The 19,390-nt window shown below is 39.8% G+C and overlaps 1 protein-coding gene across 5 annotated transcripts in view; it reads right to left on the bottom strand.

The window, feature by feature from the left end:
• Nucleotides 1-1,350: 1,350 nt before the first annotated feature.
• The window catches only part of gramd1a (GRAM domain containing 1A), a 35,073-nt gene continuing 17,033 nt past the window's right edge, over nt 1,351-19,390 (bottom strand). For all 5 annotated transcript variants that reach the window (XM_067600803.1, XM_067600799.1, XM_067600802.1 and 2 more), the window contains 16 exons: nt 19,183-19,267; nt 18,847-18,950; nt 18,527-18,622; nt 18,068-18,148; nt 16,813-16,931; nt 15,780-16,089; nt 14,669-14,822; nt 13,578-13,724; nt 12,205-12,326; nt 11,169-11,311; nt 9,543-9,646; nt 8,035-8,265; nt 7,523-7,604; nt 4,681-4,788; nt 3,643-3,763; nt 1,351-3,460 (listed from right to left, as the gene is read on the bottom strand). In XM_067600803.1, coding sequence (XP_067456904.1) covers nt 3,359-3,460; nt 3,643-3,763; nt 4,681-4,788; nt 7,523-7,604; nt 8,035-8,265; nt 9,543-9,646; nt 11,169-11,311; nt 12,205-12,326; nt 13,578-13,724; nt 14,669-14,822; nt 15,780-16,089; nt 16,813-16,931; nt 18,068-18,148; nt 18,527-18,622; nt 18,847-18,950; nt 19,183-19,267 — 2,109 coding nt within the window. In that variant the 3' untranslated portion in view covers nt 1,351-3,358. The remainder of the gene's footprint in view (nt 3,461-3,642; nt 3,764-4,680; nt 4,789-7,522; nt 7,605-8,034; nt 8,266-9,542; nt 9,647-11,168; nt 11,312-12,204; nt 12,327-13,577; nt 13,725-14,668; nt 14,823-15,779; nt 16,090-16,812; nt 16,932-18,067; nt 18,149-18,526; nt 18,623-18,846; nt 18,951-19,182; nt 19,268-19,390) is intronic.

Genomic DNA, 19,390 nt, shown 5'->3' with positions numbered 1-19,390 from the left:
CAGCTGCTTGTTGTTTTTAAGGCATATTTAGTCCTGTATGTTGTTCAGCAGCACCTTATTTTAACAAAAGGACATTTCTCCATCTTTAATCATTTTGAATTTCAAGCTACATGTAGTTGGATGGATGGATTTTTTTTTCCTTTTCCTCTAAATCCCCTGAAAACTTGGTTTCAAATGTTTAATACTTACGTATACTCATCATGACTAAATTAGAAACAATCAGAGTTTAAGTTTGGAAAACATCCTTATTACTTATTAAAAGTAATCAATGGAAAACGAAAGCTAATTTGCTTCATCAGGTCTGTGTGAGTTTGATCAGATCTGACAAACAACATAAGCATCATCACATCAGTTTACATCAATCTTTCTTTTTTGAATGATTTGATTTTCATTAATTCAAACCACTAAAGTAGAAGTTAAATGATTAGTTGGTCGTCAGAAAATTAATTTTTAATAAATTGTTTCATTTTCTAAGCAGAAATGCCAAAAAAATGCTGGTTGCAGCTTATTAAATGTGATGATTTGCTGCTTCTTTGTGATATTATAATAAAATGAATATCTGGGTTTTGGACTGTTGGTCAGATAAACAAGACGCTGGTTATTATTTTTCTACTTAACTTAACAATGAATCATGTACATTCTCAGGACAATTAATGACAATTGTTAGTTGCAGCTTTGCTTTATGGCTTCTTCTCTGCTTCATTCAGTAAATAAAAAATAAAAACAAATGTCAGGTGTCTGAATAAATCTTATTTTTTTGAAAGATTTGATTTTCACTGACTCAGACTTGATATAATGTTGACAAGAGAGCTGAAACAATTAGTCCATTAATCAATCTGGTAATTGACAGAAAATTTATATTCCAAACATTTTATAAGATGCCAAAAATTCACAGGTTGCAGCTTCTCAACTGTGATAGTTTTCATAAGTTTCTGTGACATTAAACTGAATATCTTTGGGTTTTGGACTGTTTTTAAATATGTCAGCTTGGGTTTTGGGATATTATAATTTTTTTTAAAAACTATTTTCTGATGTTTTATGGACCAAATGGTTAATCAACTAAATAATAGATAGATAAACAAATAACAGTAGTTCCACTGCAATTCACAGCAAAATTTGACCCAAATGTTTGAGGTAAAGACACACACAGACTCAAAGACGAGCACAGAGTTGTTGCATGTTTTAGATCTTGTCTTTTATCTCCATGGCGTGGCGTACAATCACATCTTTACAGTACATTCTCATCCCCGCTCCTCATCTGTCTCTCTCTCTCCCTCAATAAACCACCCCACCCCACCCCCACCCCCAATCCCTCCCCTAAATAAATATTACACCCTTTTGTTATCCACGAATGGCCATGCACAGCAGGGCCCACATGCTTCTGTAGCCGCCATTTGCAGTGAAAAAGAGAGAGAGAGAGAGCGAGCGAGCAGGTGAAGGGGAAGAGCGAGCACACATCATAGAGAAAAGAGAGGAAGAGTGGGGTTGAATGCTGAGAAGCAGAAGAAGAAGAAGAAGAAAACAAAGAGGGAGTTACAGATGGATGAGACCTTTTCTCTTTTTTTTTTTTTTTTACATCATCAGAAAGTCAGGAATCGAGTGGACGGAGGGAAAAAGGCTGAAAAGAAATGACGAATAAAGACGACAAAATAATAAAGATAGAAAATGAAAAAAAAAGGAATTCAATAAAAAGAAGACGAGTGAGTCAAATTAATATTACAAACACACAAAGAAACGATACTGCAAAACAGATTCCCTTTTTCTTCACCCGGGCCTACAAAAATTCTGGTTGGTCCTTTTGTTTTTAAAACGTCCGGCCCAGTTGGACTATGAAGTAGCTGTTCTTAAATTTGAGGTTTCAACCTGATCAAGTCTATGGTAATCCTGAAATGTTGAGGTCTGGCTCCATGATACAAAGACTGAGCGACCAAATTTGAAAAGAGAAATCTCAAAAAAAAAAACAAAAAAAAAAACAACAAACAATAATGTGAATATGTAACATCTGAAAATGCAACATTGAGGACTCCTCATGAACATACACACGCACATCTGTCAAGTCAAAATCTTCTTTGCTTGGTTGTTTTTTGTTGTTTTTTTTTGTTTTTTTTAAATCACTGCCTCTACGCACATTCACACACAATTTATTATTATTATTATTATATACTACTTTGTTTGAAACATTCAAAAAGTACTAGAATCACTATTGTCATTATTGCTGTGACCAGTAATCATTCTCATTAAGCTCCTCTTGGTCCGCACTGCAACAGCTAATTCAGAGCACAAAATACCCACCGAATGACTTCCAACGAGCAGGACAGGACTTCAGATCAAGAGTCATTGGTAATAATAAATACTGTAACGGTCTGAGAAATAGTCAGACGCAGCTTGCTGTCCAAACAAACGATCCATCACACTGATTTTCAAAAAAGATAAAATCGCGATAGGATTGGAGGAGGAGGAAGGAAGTCTGTTTGGAATTTACTTTCAGATGTAAAATTTACATCTAAAAAAAAAAAAATAGCGGTGAAAAAAAAAAAAAGGTGTCTGGTGTTGAATTGTTCGGACGACCTTTGACGGGACTCAACTCCCGACGTGGAAGAGCGAATCCCTGATGGAAAGAGCGAGAGATGGATGACCGAGAGCTTCCTGCTCCGGTCAGCGTTCTCGTTCGGGTGTTTGTTCGTCACATCCAGACAGCTGGCAACCCCTCCCACCCCCCCCCCCCCACCCCCTTTTTTTTTTTTGTTTCAGCAGGCATTCACTAGAGGCAAAGGTATCTAAACTGTTCCCAGGACTAGGAGAAAAAGCTCCCACTTTCCAGAATCACTGATCCCACTAAGCTTTTGAAATGTTGTAAGAGGAGCTGAATTCTGTGATAGTCGAGAAATGGGGGGAAGGAAGAGGGGGGCGGGGTCCGAAAACAGGTAGGTCTGAATTCAAGTCGTTCTGAAACGTGGTTGGCCATTTCGAAACATCTTTTTCTGAGGAGTAAATGGTTTGAATCGGCCCACCTGTGGCCTGTTTCCATACTCTACATACAGATGACTTGCAGCTGTAGGTAAATTATTGCTGTGGTCCTGATAGCTTCCTGTCTGAATGAAGTTGTTACTGGTTGAGGCTGAGGGCGAACGTCGCCATTTCAAGTCAGTCAGGCCAGAAGATTTGCGGGTGATGTAGTTCCCCCATATGTCCCACTCCTGGTTTTCAATTCTGAAAGAAGAGAGCAAACTGCGTCCTGATCCACGTTGACCAGCCCCCCAGTTTCTACTCTAACAGTCCACCAGGGTGTGTTCAGAGGTGGGAGACAGTCGGGAAGGGTGGGTGGGTGGGGGGGTGTGTTGGCCAGAGGAGGTGGGACTCAGGCCTCAGTCAGGGTCTCTGTGAAGGTGTCAGTGGTGGGATCCTGCTGCACCTCTGGGACCACGATGCCCTTATGGAGCTTTTCTAACGACTGCTTCATCTGGAGGATAAACATGGTTGGGGTGATGGGGGAGGGTGAGAGAAAGAGGTTGAAGGGTATATTGGATTACACAACGCAGTGATGTCATTAAGCACATTATGAGCACCAGCAGTTTGTGTGACGTACGGCTTGCCGACCGGCCCTGCGAGCGTCTTGCTTCGCAGTAAAATAAACGCACGTACCTGGTCGAGAAGTGTGACAGAGGATTGTAGGATCTGCTGCCACTTGCTGAGCTGTGCCTGGTGGAACTGCCTCTGGAGCTGCAAGACCTGAGCCCACTCTCCAGCCGTCTGGGGCAGAGGACTGAGGAGAGGGGAAGAAGGAAAGCCGGAGGAGAAAAGGAGGAGAAGAATAAGTACATGGACGTGCAGAGTCATTCGCACTGCTGAAAGAATTCTTCCGACATTTTAAGAAACACTTACTCGCTTATTTGACAGTTAAATGAGAAAATTGATACCACTCTCATTTATTTTCGCTTTGGGATGAATAAAGTATCTCTCTATCTATGTTAGTACAATAAATATGAAGCTGGAGCCAGCAGCTGGTTAGCTTAGCTTAGCATAAAGACTTGAAACAGGGGGAAACAGTTAATTTGGCTCCATCCAAAGGTAACAAAATCCACCTACAAGCACCTCTAAAATTCACTAATAAAAACGTTATATATCTTGTATGTTTAAATCGTACAAAAACCAGACAAGGTATACAGTAGTCCGGCACATAACCCCTCTGAAACATCACAATTTTACACTTTGGTTTAAACAAACAAGATATAGTATGCTGATTTGTGAGGTTTACATGAGCTGGTAGGCTGATTTTGTTACCTTCGGAGAGAGCCAGGCTAGCTCTGTCCTTCCATTGTGTGTCCTTTCATGTCTTTCTTCTTTCACGTCTTTATGCTAAACTAAGCTACGCAGCTGCTGGCTGCAACCTCATATCACCAGACACATATGAGACTGGTATCGAGCTCTCAGCAAGAAAGCAAATATGCATATTTCCCAAAATGTCAAACTACTCCTTTGAGTCATTTTCATCCACTTAACTTGCAAAAGGCAAGATTTGTTGCTATATAATAATATTGTGATATTTCAGAACAAAGATCCCACAAGAATAACTCTTATAAGCCTGAGAACAAAGGCCAATTAACACCACGATCCCCCTGAGTGAGGAATGGAGAGAATAGAGCGGTTATATTTGTATGGAAAACAGTGGGGTGTGTTTACCTGTCAGCAACAGAATAGGAGTGCCATGTCTCCAGTGTATGGGCCGCTCTTTCTAGAGCGTACAGCTTGTAGAACAGCAGCATGTTGAGAGCCACCAGCACCACCAGACTGACGAGAGAGAGAAGAGGACTGTCAAATTTACTGACTGGAATAAAAAAAGTTCAAAAAATGGTGAACAAACATCAAAGAAACACTAAAAGAACATCATTAAGGAAAATGCCAGAACAAAATAAACAAACACAAATATTTCAGGGGGTTTGTAAGAGGAAAACAACCGCACTCCATCTTTTTTTTTTCAAAATGAATCACCTCATGTATTGATCTTTTAGATGGATTTATTCACAGTCAATAGGCTGACAATTCTGCTGATGCAGATGTGTGGGGGTGGAGTAGAGGACCCCCTCTCAGGTGTACAGTTATAAGTGTTTTCTGTTGATTGGTGATCACATGATGTGTCCTTTATGAACTGCTGCCACACATGCTCTGAGGAAGGCTTTATGCCGAAACGCGTTGGCAGATTTGTCAGCCTATTGATTGTGAATAAATTCCTCTAAAAAAAAAAAAAAAAAATCAATACATGAGGTGATTCTTTTCAATGTTTTTAACTATGGAGTGTCGCCTTTTTTCCGAACTTATTTCTGGAGAATATAGACAAATATTTCAGGGTTTGTAAATATTGAGGATGTCCATTCACTCACAACTCAATTCTCAATCAAAACACAACTTTATTACAGGAAAAATCCACCCACAGGCAAACATCAGCGCTGCAGATAAATACTGCCAACATTCATGTTGAATTCCTGGGCTGAAGTGTTGCTCATATGTAGATGACATCATGTAATATTTCTAGTTTAATACCTGAATAGGGATTTCTCTCTAGTCTCACTGTTCTGCACAATCATCATGTGTCAAGAGTCGACCTACACATACACACATGTACTTTGTGTGTTTTGCAAGCAAACACCTGTCCAGTATTTTGGATGTTTGTGTCAAACAAACAAGGGCAGCAAAACTCAAAAGAAGTAAAATTTGTGTGAAGAATGAAAACTAAATATTAGTTTCACAATCTGAATGCATCGTTACAGATTTATAAGGGTGGATTTTTCCCGTAAGAAAATGATTCCCTCATCAGTATTTTATTTATGCAGCCAGTGGTATAAAAATCAAAGCCTCTCATACAGTACCTGATACAGATCCTATGCACAAGAAGTAATGCAGAAAGGAGGGGAAAAGAAGAGAAATAGCAGAAATAGAAAGGCATCGTGAGGCTGTTAGTATGCAGAGGATCAATATCCAGTGTGGCTGAATGAGGGGAGCATTCAGACGTGAACAGAACCAAGACAGCAGAAAACCAATTTATTCAGAAATATACAAACAAACAAGGGATTTGATTCGGTAGGAACTGAAACCGTGTATATGTATATATATATATATATATATATATATATATATATATATATATATATATATATATATATATATATATATATATATATATATGTTTATTTCCGAATAACTGGGATATGTGAACATGTGAAACCTCTTAACATTCCTCTATATTATAGGAAAGGATATACAGTATTTAGAGGTGGAACTCATTAAGCTCTGCCACTGACGACTCTGTTATCAAACTTTTTATCTCTAGTAATGCTTTGTTATTGGCAAAGAGCGATGGAAAACATATAGGTAGCAGCCAACCGTCACTAACTACGTTTACATGCACACTAATATTCCACTATTATTCCGAAAAATGACAATATTTCGAATTTGATCCGATTGAGACGTGGGATACGCTGTTATTATTTGGGTTTTAGGAGCATTCTTTGGACGTATACAGCGCATTCGGAATATGTGTCTCAATTGGGGTTTTTAAACCACAGTTCACGACACACGAGCCTCTTGCCTGTTTATCCCTGCGCAGCCAAAATGACATATCGTAAACAGGAAGGCAGACGGAGGAGAGGGATGAGAGGAGAGTGGAGAGCTGTTGAGGGCGGGCTGGAAAAACAGAGCGCGCCTCCTCCACGACGGGGACGGAGGGGATTGGCTATAAAATCCTGACCGACGGTGACGACTTGGTGTGATGCACCAACAACACTCGGCAGTGTAGTAAACATCATGGGACAACCGAGGCACTGGATGTGCTTGTAACTATAAATTTATAATGTCAGTCATATCAATATCACTTATAAATATCAGGCAGCAGCTCACTAATGTTTTTCCACCTCGCTGGTTTACTTCACTGCCTGCAGAGATCTTGTGATTCCCGTTCCCACTGGAGCAAACCCTGAAAACCCTCTGCATGTAAACAGGAATATTAGACATGTAAACAGCTTAGTAGGAATATTATCTTTTTCAGAATAAGGGCAAAAACCGGAATATTTTGTGCATGTAAACGTAGTCAGTGTCTCATCACCGGTGGTAGATTGGCTCAGCTGTAGCTAATTAACATTTATTCAGTAACAGATCAAATTAAAAGGTAAGTCTGTTCTCTGGTTAATGTGCATCAATTTAAAGAACCAGTTAAACTTGTATTCTTATCAGTCTGGTCAGCTTAATTATTCTGTATCAGGACCTTCAGTATTTGGAGTAAGAAGCTTGTGAAGTATTTCCACTTTATAGAAAATCCCTTTCTTATCTCCATTTAGACACTCCTCTCTTTTTTGTGCAATTCATTGGTTATAAGATGAATAAGACATGATTCATCTGTTCAGTACTCAGTAAAACATAAAACATGCTGGAAACTACCTTGAATGAAAATAGCCAGAAGGTATGAATGAACAGTATGAATATCTGCTGTTACTCATGGAAAAACACACAGCACACACATGCTTGAACTTACATGAAGCTGACTATGAGCAAGATGGTGGATATACTGTTCTGTCCACCACGTGAACGCTCCCCCAGCTTCATATACTGAGCACCTACGGAAAAAAAAGATTTTCTTTCAGCAATTTGGTTTTACACACGTTTACATAACTAAACTGTGATGTTTCCTAGGACCTAAAAATAGTACACGAACGCCTACAGTTTCTATCTGTGATTTCTCCGGGTCAAAAATAGTGAGCAATTCAGTAAAATAATTCATTTGTGAAATTGAGCAGTTTCCACTTCTTTCTAAGTCTTTAACTTTGTCCTGATTATTCCTCTAAAAGTGTCTTGACATCCCAAAAAAGAATCCTGACCTTTTCTGTTTCTATCATGCAACTCCAAACACAACCACCAGGGGGCTGTATTGTACAGATGATGGATTCAGGCTTTTTAGCTTGTGAACATGACCTTCACTTAGTAGCAAAGATTGAAATTCAAACATCAGTCCAAATCACTTCAACAATTTTCTCCTGGCTGACTTACTGGCTTCTCTCCTGTCCCTCTCCTCTCCGACGCCTCTGTCCCCTCGGTCTCCGGCGCCCATGCCTCCTCCCTCCCTCTCTCTCTCCCTCTCGCCTTGCCTTCGAGAGCAGGTGCGTTTGCGGCGGCGCAGGGCCGGCGGGGTCTTGGATGCGTCAGCGCCCACTGCTTCGCCTGTGGTTACCACGGAAACCTCAGACTGCAGTAGTGTCTCCAGCTTGCACACTTCGCTCTCTGCATGGTGGGAAAGCGGATAGATGGAGGAATTAAAATACACATAACCCAGGAAAGTAGAATAGAGGTCAAACACAAGCTCTCCCGCCCAACTGTCACAACATGTCCTAAATATAGCTGAATATCCAATCAGAATACATTTTCAGGAAAGAAGTACCAATCAAATTGTGTTAAGTCACTCTTGCGTATGAAAACCTGTCAAGCACCAAATGTTGGCATCAATATTTGGTGCTTTAAGCCAAAATTGCTTTATTTAAATAGTAGTTTTGCCAATTGTATAGCATATCTTATGTGGGCCAAGTTCTTGTATGCCTCCATGCGAAAACAACAAACAGAGTCTTATTTTATTCAAAAATATATTTTTGTGTTTAAAAATCCCCTCAAGACATGTTTTACAATTAAAAATACCCTGCTTTGAATAATGATGTGTGTCTGGTGTGTTTTTTCCACAAAGAAGTTAAATGTGGAAACTCCAGCATACATTCACTGAGAAAGGACTTTTCAGTGAAGAAGAAGAAGAAGAAGAAGTTACGCTTTTGAAACCAAAATATATTTGTGTATTCATAAAGAAATATATAATATATTCAGAGATTCTGGATTTTTCAATTAGGGAGAAGAAGTAGATGTAGATTTTTTTTAACAACATCACACTTGTGCAAGTTGCATATTTGATCACAACTGACTTCCAAACTAGTTGTCACAAAATCATTCTTGCATGTATTTGTCTTCAACTTAGATGGAAGGTGACACACAGAGAAACTTTCCCCTTTCAGCAGATGAATGTGAAAACAGGATCAAACTCTACACATACGTCCAAGTGAGGTATCAACAAGCAAAACTTTTTTTTTTTTTAGTGGAATTTAAATTTAGAGCAAACTATTAACATATTTTTTGGCATTCATATCGAATCACAGGTACTGACACCAGAATTTAACAAATTTAAAACATCCATTCAGATTTCTAAAATCCTCACATGAAGACATGTCTGGTACTCTCTGATACTTGGCTGGTTAAGACAGTCTAACTGGTTACAAAGAGAATATTCTGGTTTTATACATAATGCTTGCAGCTATATTAAGGCTCCAACACAGGTAGCGCATGTAACATGAAACAACATGCATTTGGCCTTCATATTCAATGTTCCCCTGTTTGAGCAGTTTCGCTACACTTCTGTTCGGTTGTTAAGAAAAGGGAAATAAGCCTGAATAGGTCAGTTCGGTTTCCACAGGGTGTGAGTATACAGTGTAACGCTGGAGGAGGCAGACCATGTGACTCACCCATGTGTCTGTAGTACTCCTCAATACCGCTCCAGGTGTTCTTTTCAATCAGGGCTTTCACAAGGCTCCACGGCTGCTTCCTGTAGCAGATGTCTGAGGAAACTCTGGGTAGAGGAAGAGAAAACAAACCCTGTTTAAAACACAGACATAGACGATCCAAATACCAGGATCAGATATCTTTTAAATTTTGTCTTTTAAAAAAATGAAAACACCTTTTATAATTTTATGAAGGATAATTCCACTGATGGACACATTATGCTCTACAATTAACCAGTAAAGTTCACTGGAAGTGTTGCAATTAAAATTTTGTGATGACTTCACACTTCATTTCTCATGAATTTCACCCAAATCTTGACTACAAGCAGGAACTGTGTGTCTAAGCAAAGTAATTTCGAAAGAAAGCTGTACACCAAGGTTTGCAAAACAATAAACTTGCTTTTATAATAAAACACAGCTTGGCCAGAATATACCACCACTGAATTTATTGACCTGAAGATATTAATGAGAAGGAGACAGTCATGGAGTCACAGGTCTTAAGTGAAACATCTCTTAAGGACATATTGCACAATGGTCTAATGATTGACTGTCAGCAGAGAAACTACTGTGTCTGCTTTTTTTCCCTTCCTGTGATTGCTGAAAAAAATGGGAGGAAGAGGCCTCAACATATTTAGAACCTACTGTACCTATACTAGAAATATGCTCATATCTCATCAAATCATGTACAAGATGTTTGGCAGGTAACGTCCGACGAAAGAGAAACCACTGACATCACTAGTAGCAGTTTAGTGTTAAGACTGACTTCTTTAAATAGAAGGAAAGCAGCGAGGGAGACTAGATGAAACAAGGGAGAGAAAGCTCTGATGGGATTATTTCATATACCAGCGAGAGTTTCTGGTCTCCAAGGTAAGAGACTTCAGCGCTCAGCTACAGTTTGCATCATCTATTTTTCTGTAAACTGACAGCACATACGTAAACAACAAGGATCCTATGGATCAAATGTTTGTATGAGACGGCTCTCTCTCTCTCTCTCTCTCTCTCTCTCTCTCTCTCTCTTCTCTGTCAAGACTTCAGTTTAATTCTGTGTCATTCTTCCTCTTGCAGGAAACTGGCAAGCAGAGTACAGGTCATCAGTATATAACCTGAATCAGTGTTTGGACTTCCTTTCCTTCTGCGCCTCAGAACACAACCACATCTACTTTCCACTCATCCTAGTCATATCATACACCACTGGTGTTACTGGTTTCCAAAGCATGTGGTGCTGCTGTATGTTCTTTTATCTTTTTAATAAAAATTATTACTTTAAGTCATGTGTCAGCTCCTTGTTTTGGTCCTAATCATGGATAGGACTATTATCACCTGTAGCATCAAGATATAAATTACCAACGTAAATCCCTGATTTAAGTTTTTATCGTGAATCCTACAAAGACTGTAAAATTCTCGACTAACAGTTGTTTTGGTTTCTGCATATATAACTAATGATGCAACAGTAAGAAGATCTGTCATCAAGAGCAACACATTCAACAGGAGTGTATTCTTGAGTGTGACAGTTATCCACTTGTGGCTTTTCTGTTTTGACTGAGGTTTTCACGGTTCACGAGTGAGCTCAAAGTGAAAGACAAACCCCACCTGAGCCGACTCTTGTGCTTGTTGATGGAGGTGAGGCAGTATCTGTGGACAGTGTAGAAGTAGTCCTGGTAGGGGATGCCTGAGGTGATGACCTCTGAGTCCACCACGAAGCACTCACCCCGGGCACTGCTCTTATGCAACGTCTAGAAGCAGGGAGAAAAATGGAGGTGGATAGTTATTGGCATGCCCGTGTACTGGTTTTCTGTGACACATAAACTCTAAACTGAGCCTTCTGCAAGTTATGGCCTCTGACGGATGATTAACTGCTGAAAGTTGCTGTACGTTTCAGTTTTCATTTAGTGTTTCAGGGAAAAGGAAATCAATTTTACAACTTATACAACCTCATATTGTTGGGCTGTCAAAAAAAAAAATACTTCCACTGTGTAGACAATATTAAATCAGTCAGTTTTTTGCTTTGTGTGCATTTAACAGCAGTACAGCACCACCACAAGAGAATTAATATGAGTGCTATAAAAATTGAATTCATTTTGAAAATAAATTAAGCAAAATGCTTTGAGGGAAAATTGTAACCAATACTTAATATTAAGAAGTAATTACACCAACTTCTACTGGATTAGTATCTTCTAACTGAAGGACTTTTGAAGTTTTAACTTTAGGACGGCAATGATATGGTCTGAGTAGATGTTTATACTAATTATATATATATATATATATATATATATATATATATATATATATATATATATATATATATATACACACACACACGTCACTTCTGAAATCAATGTTTATTTGTTTTTTTTAGGATGTGTAAATGCATTTTTGTGAGAAGAGACGATCACTTTTAGCTGTGAATTCTGCACTTCTGAATACAAACTGGAGCCAACACAAAGCAAAAATGAAAAGACATTACTTGTTAATCCATTACTTAATAAGACACCAGAAGTAGCTCCACTCCAGTTCAGGTTTAATAAGTACAGCATTCCTGTCAAGTTATTTGCTCCTAAACAAAGCCTGTGTGCTGAAAGGGCTAACTGTTGAAATTAAAAAAGGCCTGTGTTTGTTAAGGACTGACCTGCGTCTCCACCACAGGGGCAGTCTTGGGGCCGAGGGGGTTGTTGAGGGCGATGGTGTAGCTGAGCACACGGCTGGTGTTCCCACTGCTGCTGTCCTGCTGCCACTCGCCCACCGACAGGTCTGAGAGAGGGAAAGAAGAGAGGGAGAACATGAGCGAGTCACGAGAGAACAAGAGACGTTAAGTCCCAAGAGATTTTGTGAAAATGAGAGAACGAAAGGATACGAGAGGTTGGGAATTTATGAATGAAAAGAAGAGAGACCACGAGATTCAGATAGGGTGAAGGGAGAGAGAGGAGAAAAAAAAAAAAAAAAAAAAAAGAGGGTCAATCCACGCTCCTTCATAAAAAGAAAGGAAAGAAAGAAATGCCCCAATTAGAGCAGCACAATGTTCCCAAGTAGGCAGGGCCTCCGACTGGGGTAGCCACAGGCCAACTTCATGGCTTTAACTCTGTCCTCATTTAAACTACAGAAAAATCTCCAAAATAGATACTCCATTTATGCAAAGAGGACTTCAAATGTCAGGCCAACTAAAGTCATTGTTATGAAGTGACGATACAGGGCCTTGGATAAAAAAAAAAACAACCAGTGATGGAGGGTGGTTAACCCAGCGTAAACAACTAGTGTGGTTCCCTCATTAGTGGCACAATACAGTGGGCTACAGCATGTCTCTGAGTGGTGGGGGTTAAGAAGTGCTTCAGTTTTGAAATTACATTACATTATCACGTTTGTGTTTATCAGTTGGACCGAGTTGCACGGAAGCTTCACAAGAGTAACAAAACTACTTTCAAAATTAAAAAAAACAAAAAACAAAAAAACACAAGTAGAAATGTTTGCAGGTGTGTTTTTCTTATTCCTATCCCTATACAAATACATACTTGCATAAATGAGTTTAATGGCAGAAAAATGTCTCAGTATCTAAAACATCAAACAGTGAAACATCAGGTTCTAATGTCAGACATTGAGGATAAAAGTGGGATTTCCACAACAGCAGCACCAACAGTCCAGTAAGGAATGGAGCAACGACAAACACAGGGTGTCCATAACCGTCGCTGTCTTAACAGGAAAAACTTGCTCTCTTGCGCTTAATGTCATGCAACAAGTTAATGCACGTTCTATCGAAGTTCTGCCTAAAATGCATTCTGGGAAATGTAGGAACATCACATCAAAGCTTAAAACAGTTTCAAAGCATTAGAAAAGAACTCTCAAACATGTGGCCAATAACCAGACATAAAACAAAAAGGGCTTTAATATTTCATCATTAATAAATAAATAAATGCTAGTTGTACAACCCTAGAAAAGACTTGACAAGATTATGTGTGTGTGTGTGTGTGTGTGTGTGTGTGTGTGGGTGTGGGTGTGTGCTTTACATACCAGTGAAGTGTCGTTGGGAGAAGAGGTGCTGGATGAAGTGTGTGTCAGCAGAGAAGAGCAGGTCGTGCAGCTTGTCTACACTCATGCGGACCGCGGTGTTGATGTGCAGCCGCCCACTCAGGTCAGCACAGAATGACTCCACTTCACCTGAGGGTCGGGAGCAAAATAGATTCATGTGCTTCTTTCCCTGGTTATTTTAGTAATGATTCAACCCCCCTTTTGTTGTGGTGAAATATCTTTTGGTCAGAGTTACTGATCCTGTGCGGGTCCAAATGTACCGTTAAATCTTTCTGAACGTCTTTTCCCAACATATGTAAATCAACACTTTTATGTGCGTGAGAGGGAAATTTCATATTTTAATAATAACACTTACTCTAGCGGTGATAGCAAAGCTTTGGCAAATGATTTCATGGGAACACACAGATTGTTAGTGTATGCATTTGCTTATTTCTGCATGAGTTAAGGCCTACTGAGCAGACTCTGGTTTGCACATTCAAATCTTCTGTACCCTCTCCACTTAATATTAAATCCCCAAGCAATCCTATCATTAATTTGTCAAGTTGTAGGTAATTTCAGGTTGATCATCTGACAGCAACCAAAACAACATGCATATAACTACAATTTAATAACATGCACATTATTTTTGGCTCTGGTGGACATAATCTTCCGAAGAAATTCTTTGATTTAGTTCAGGACATGTTCACTCATGTCAGTAACTCACTCCACAGTTTAAAAAAAAAAAAAAAAAAAACCCTTCACTGCAATTACTGTTGATGCAGAAAGCTGAAAGGTTGGATGCAATGAAGCAGTAAGAAACTACAGGTTTATAGAAGTTATACACTGTCTGAAGAGGAACTCACTGTAATAACATTTACTTGCGTAGCACAAAGACAATGTTAGTTCACAGTAAGATAAATAAAATACACTAAACTTAGAAGGCACAGCAGGTATAGAGAATAGTTTAACCATAAACACAAACAGCATAACAGACATCACAAAGATGTAATTAGTAAAATGATTCACAAAAAACATAATCACTGAATTAACAACACTTTAAATGTCTTATAATCAATGCATTCTCCAGCACTTACTCTCTTCTTGTGTGTCAGAGGAGTTGCTGGGGTCTGTGGGCAGTTCCTCATCGTTTGTGATGTCCAGTGAGGAGAGGTTTCCCAGGCTGGTGGGTGGCGGGGGCAGCATGTGATTGGCTGACTCGGACAGGCTGTCCCCACCCTCTTCCAGATTCTGATGCAGCGAGAAGAGAAAAGCGCACCAGAGGACAGTTAGCGAGAGGTTTGTAGAGAAATCACCCCATTGTCATATGACTTGAGAGGAAAGAGGCCTCAGCTGGGCTGACCTCGTGTTGATGCTGAGCAGACATACCACTACAGCCGTGCAATTAATGTGAAACCGACTCAGTCAACACAGCCCTCCATTTATTCACTTTATCTTGGCTGGGGCTTGATTTGCCCGTATCAAGATCAACTGCAGGGGAAACAACCAGAGCAGCTGTTCATGAGCAGAACTGATTGGACACAGAGTCAACCAAGACAACTACATAAATAGCTATTTCACATCCTTAAATACTAAATATACATCTTGTATTTCATGTTTTTCATTTTTGTCCAATTTTATATCACATTCCATTTTATTCCATTTCATTTGCGCTCGCTGTCCTTCTTTATTGTGTTTTGAATGGTGAAAAATATAAAGATGGTGTTAGACAAGTAAACATGCGTTGCCTAGATGATGTACTTTTGTAATCAAGTGTGTGTTACGAACTGTACAGTTACATAAAATCACTCTTTGATAAGGGTATTTTCAAAATAGTTGATGAAGAAGAACATTTTCTGCTGAAGTAAATTATTAATGTTTGTGTTAAAAAGCAACTATTCAGCTCTACTCATGCCAGCTTGTACTGGATATGTTAGACAGTGCACAACTCAGATTTGTATATCCAATATAAACTGAATCATAGCTGCAGTGATACCATTATTTACTTGCTAACTACACTGCACATTACACAAACACACACATCAATCATCTATCATACTGCACCAAAATTAAAATCAAAAAGAACTGTGTTTACTGAACTGTGTTGACAGGAGTTGTAGGTTTAGATTAGAAACACTACTGTGTCAAAGACAAGCTATTGCAGTGTTGTACGCCAAAGTACATGTGGATGTTAAGAAGAACACTCACAAAAGATGCAGAAGCAGAGGCCAGCGCAGAGACAGAAGTGTTGGTGGGAGTGGTGGATGGCAGCGAGCTGTGGGAGCTGGGCGGGCTGGGTTCGAGAGGGTCAGAGCTGAGTCTGCGTCCAGATGAGGAAGGCACCTCTATGGGCAGACAGGACGCGGAGGAAGGGGGAGAGGAGGCCCCGAGGTTGGTAGCTGAGGAAGGGCTGGCCTGACTGCAGGGCACCAGGGGCGGAGGAGAGCTGCCCGTGGAGGGAACCGACACTGAGCTCAGGTCTAGTAGATCTGTGACTGATACTGACTCGTCTCCTGGCCTGGGGAACGGAGGGAGAGGAAGTGAGAGCGGGTGAAACAGAGAGACACAAAGAAGTCACATTGTGAGAGAGAGTGTTTGTGAAGAGAACTTAAGAGACAGAGGTGGGGAATATTTAACCAACCAGGTCCAACTGTTATGGTAGTTTACATTAAAAACACTAATTCATAACCTTGATGAATTGAGTAGGGTCTGATGAAAATACACACACATACAATCAACCCCTGTCTCCTAATTAGTGAGGATTTGCTTGTTTGGTTAAAGAGAGAGAACACTAAACCCCTCAAGCTGTCAGTTTGTCTGGTGGTATTTGCACATGCATGCAATACAAGAACCTGAGGAGTATGTTTTTTTTTTGTCTGATGCTTTTTTCTGTTTTGCAAGTAATCACATTCACTTTACTGTCTACTGTCATAGAGGACTAAATATTTACATTTGGGAAGCTGGAATTAGAGAATATGGACATTTTCTTCTTAAAAAAATGACTCAAAACAATTCATCGATTCTCAAAAATGTTGGCGATTTATTTAATAATTGCCAACTAATCGATTTAATCGACTAATCGTTGTAAAACAAACATCCTTAGCTTTCCTCACTGAACATACTCATACATCAGTGTGTTAAAAAGCATCCATGTATAGATAAAAAGGCACTTAAGTAACATGCACTGCACCATATACTAGTCTGCTTTTTTTTTTTTTTTTTTTTACACATGACCACTCACAGTAGGCCGTTCATGTGTTCGGCAGTGGGGGAGACATAGTCGTCATCTTCACTAGTGAGGCCCAGTTCAGTGCCGTAACACTGGTGCACAATGTGCCACAGCTCTTTGGGGGACAGAGACTGCAAGACAAACACAAAGACAAATGATTATTTTGCTGCTATCTACATACAGTAGTCCAGGATGCCTCTGTTTGTTGCGCAATATACTGCGAGAGTTTTTATTAGCATTCAAAGGGTGCTGAGAACTAATCAATTCTGACTGTTAACAGGATGACAAGATTTAATGAGGTGGCACTTAAGTCAGTATGATCTGACTGATTAAAAATGGGGACATCAAACCAGAGAGGACACAGCCACTTCATTATCTAAATAATGCAGTAGATAAATGCTCTGTCCTTCAGTGTATCTAAAGTCTGCATACTATATGTGATGTCTAATGTTGGCTGCCTCTTGCATGCCTGTTTTGTTCTTTTAGGAGCGTGTGTGTGTGTGTTCTTGTTTGTAAGATAATAGCTTTGTGACTCATTGCGATGTTAAGTCTTGTCAGTTATCGTAAGGTTCTGTTTGTTGTGTATCTTGTATGCGTCTATCTTGTATTGGTTTTTTAATCAGGTTTCCGTTGATCTATGCCGTATCCGCTTACATGTGGTTTGATGCTGTCTTGTCTGTTTTTTTTTTATATATCTCTTGTTAGTTTCTTTTAAAGTATAACCAGCTCAGGGACTGCAGACAGAAAATAGTCTTTTGGTTAATCTGTCGAATCATATTAATGTTAATTAATGTGTGTTGTCCCTTATAAATAAATTAATACATTGGTCAATTCAAAAGGGTCACTCATCACACTCAATGACATCGTCAATGATCATATTTTTGGATTTTGCACCACGCTAAATTCTGTTGACCTCCATGATAAACTTAATTAATCATATAAGCTACACAACAAAGTTTGAAATTAACGCTCTATTAACACTGTTTTCACAATGTAGCATTTGATGTGTTTACTCGCGTTTCAACTGCACATAAAGTTTCATCTCGCTGTCTGCTGCCAATTGCTGTACTTATCTGCCGCATTTCTGCACCCGTGCCATCCAAATAAATCTCTATATTCAAACTCAGCCAATAGTAGTGATTTAAATTGTTCTCCCGAGCCATCTCCTGCTTCTTGACATTGTGTTCTATTCTGAGAGGGTAACCACTGTCTGTGTCACACCAGGCAGTAGACAAAACCGCCAGGAGGGTGGGAGAGGAGGATGTACCTTGTCCATCAGTGCGTTCTGCCACAGACGGAAAATCATCATGAAGCTGCGATCCCTCGCTCCGAAAGATGTGAAGAAGTGCTGAGAGGGTGAATATCGGTGGGACAGGAAGGAGGGAGGGAAGGAAGGAAGGAGACATTAGACAAGAAAAAAAAAAAAAAAAAAATGACAGGGGATTTTGACGGCTGGTTTCCCTCTGTTGAGATGTTTGCTTTGTCATGGTGAGTAGAGATACAGTTGAGTCAGCTTATTTCATACTGCTTCACAATCAAAAAACCATTACTTGAAGTAAACAGTATCAATAGCTAGCGCTTTATGCTTTTGTTGCAGTAGTTACCTTAAAAAGTAAAAAGGACAGAAAATGTGTTCATACGCTACAAAAATATGCTTTTGGAAGAAGTCTTTAGTCCTTGAGAATATCTTAACCAGGACTGAATATTATTTGTGCTCGAGTCTGACCTTCTCATTGTCAGTGCTGATCTGGATGGCATTTGGGATGAGCTTGGCAGTCTTCTCCTTGGTCATAGAGGTCACGTCTTTCAGCAGGATAGTGATCTGAATAGTGAAGGGGAGAGATTTACTGTCTGTATGCTTCAGTGTGTATTTCTCCGTGCGATATTCTTATCTCACCAAGTGCCTGAGCGTATCTATATTGATCTGCAAACAGGTGCATTAAAAGGACTTCTTATCTGATTGCAGGTGTGACATTAACCAGGTTACAACAGGCACGTGTTTGCCTGTGCGCATGCGAATGTGTACACAGCGCGTGCGTGGCTTACAGTGGTTTCCCAGCGGAAGATGTTACTGTAGAAACAAAGACAATTCTCCGACAGATAAAGGCGTCCCTGAAGCAGTATGTCCTTCTGCAGGGCACAAGAGTAGTCTGAGGGAAGAAACGGGAGAAGAAAAAGAGGTCAGTTGACAGAAAGACACTTGCTAGTATCAGGAATCACTTCTACAATGCATGAGGCTGATTTTAAATTGTGGGGTTTTGCTGAGTCTTTCTCAAGTGTGCGGTGACACAGGTATAGCTCGCCCCACGTGGGTACAGCACCCACATATGCGTACATTTATCATACGCCGACGTGTCTCTGACATATGTGCGTCTCACTCACCAACTATAAGTCGCTCTGCATCAGGAAGTTTCTTAAAGATTTTACGAAAATCCTCGTTCCGCTGTTTGTATGTGGGACTGAGAACCTGAGGGAGAGGACAGGAAATATTAAAGAGGACATAGTAGTCTACCCCACAACTAGCCTGCACTACAGTCAACAGCCTTAGGCTAGACTGGAATATTTGGTGAAGCAAGTGAGAAAAACAGTG

This window comes from Thunnus thynnus, chromosome 10 (genome assembly GCF_963924715.1).
Source record: "Thunnus thynnus chromosome 10, fThuThy2.1, whole genome shotgun sequence".
Taxonomy (NCBI): Eukaryota; Metazoa; Chordata; class Actinopteri; order Scombriformes; family Scombridae; genus Thunnus; species Thunnus thynnus.
Note: the sequence above shows the minus strand (reverse complement) of the source record. Positions and strands in the feature narration are given on the sequence as shown.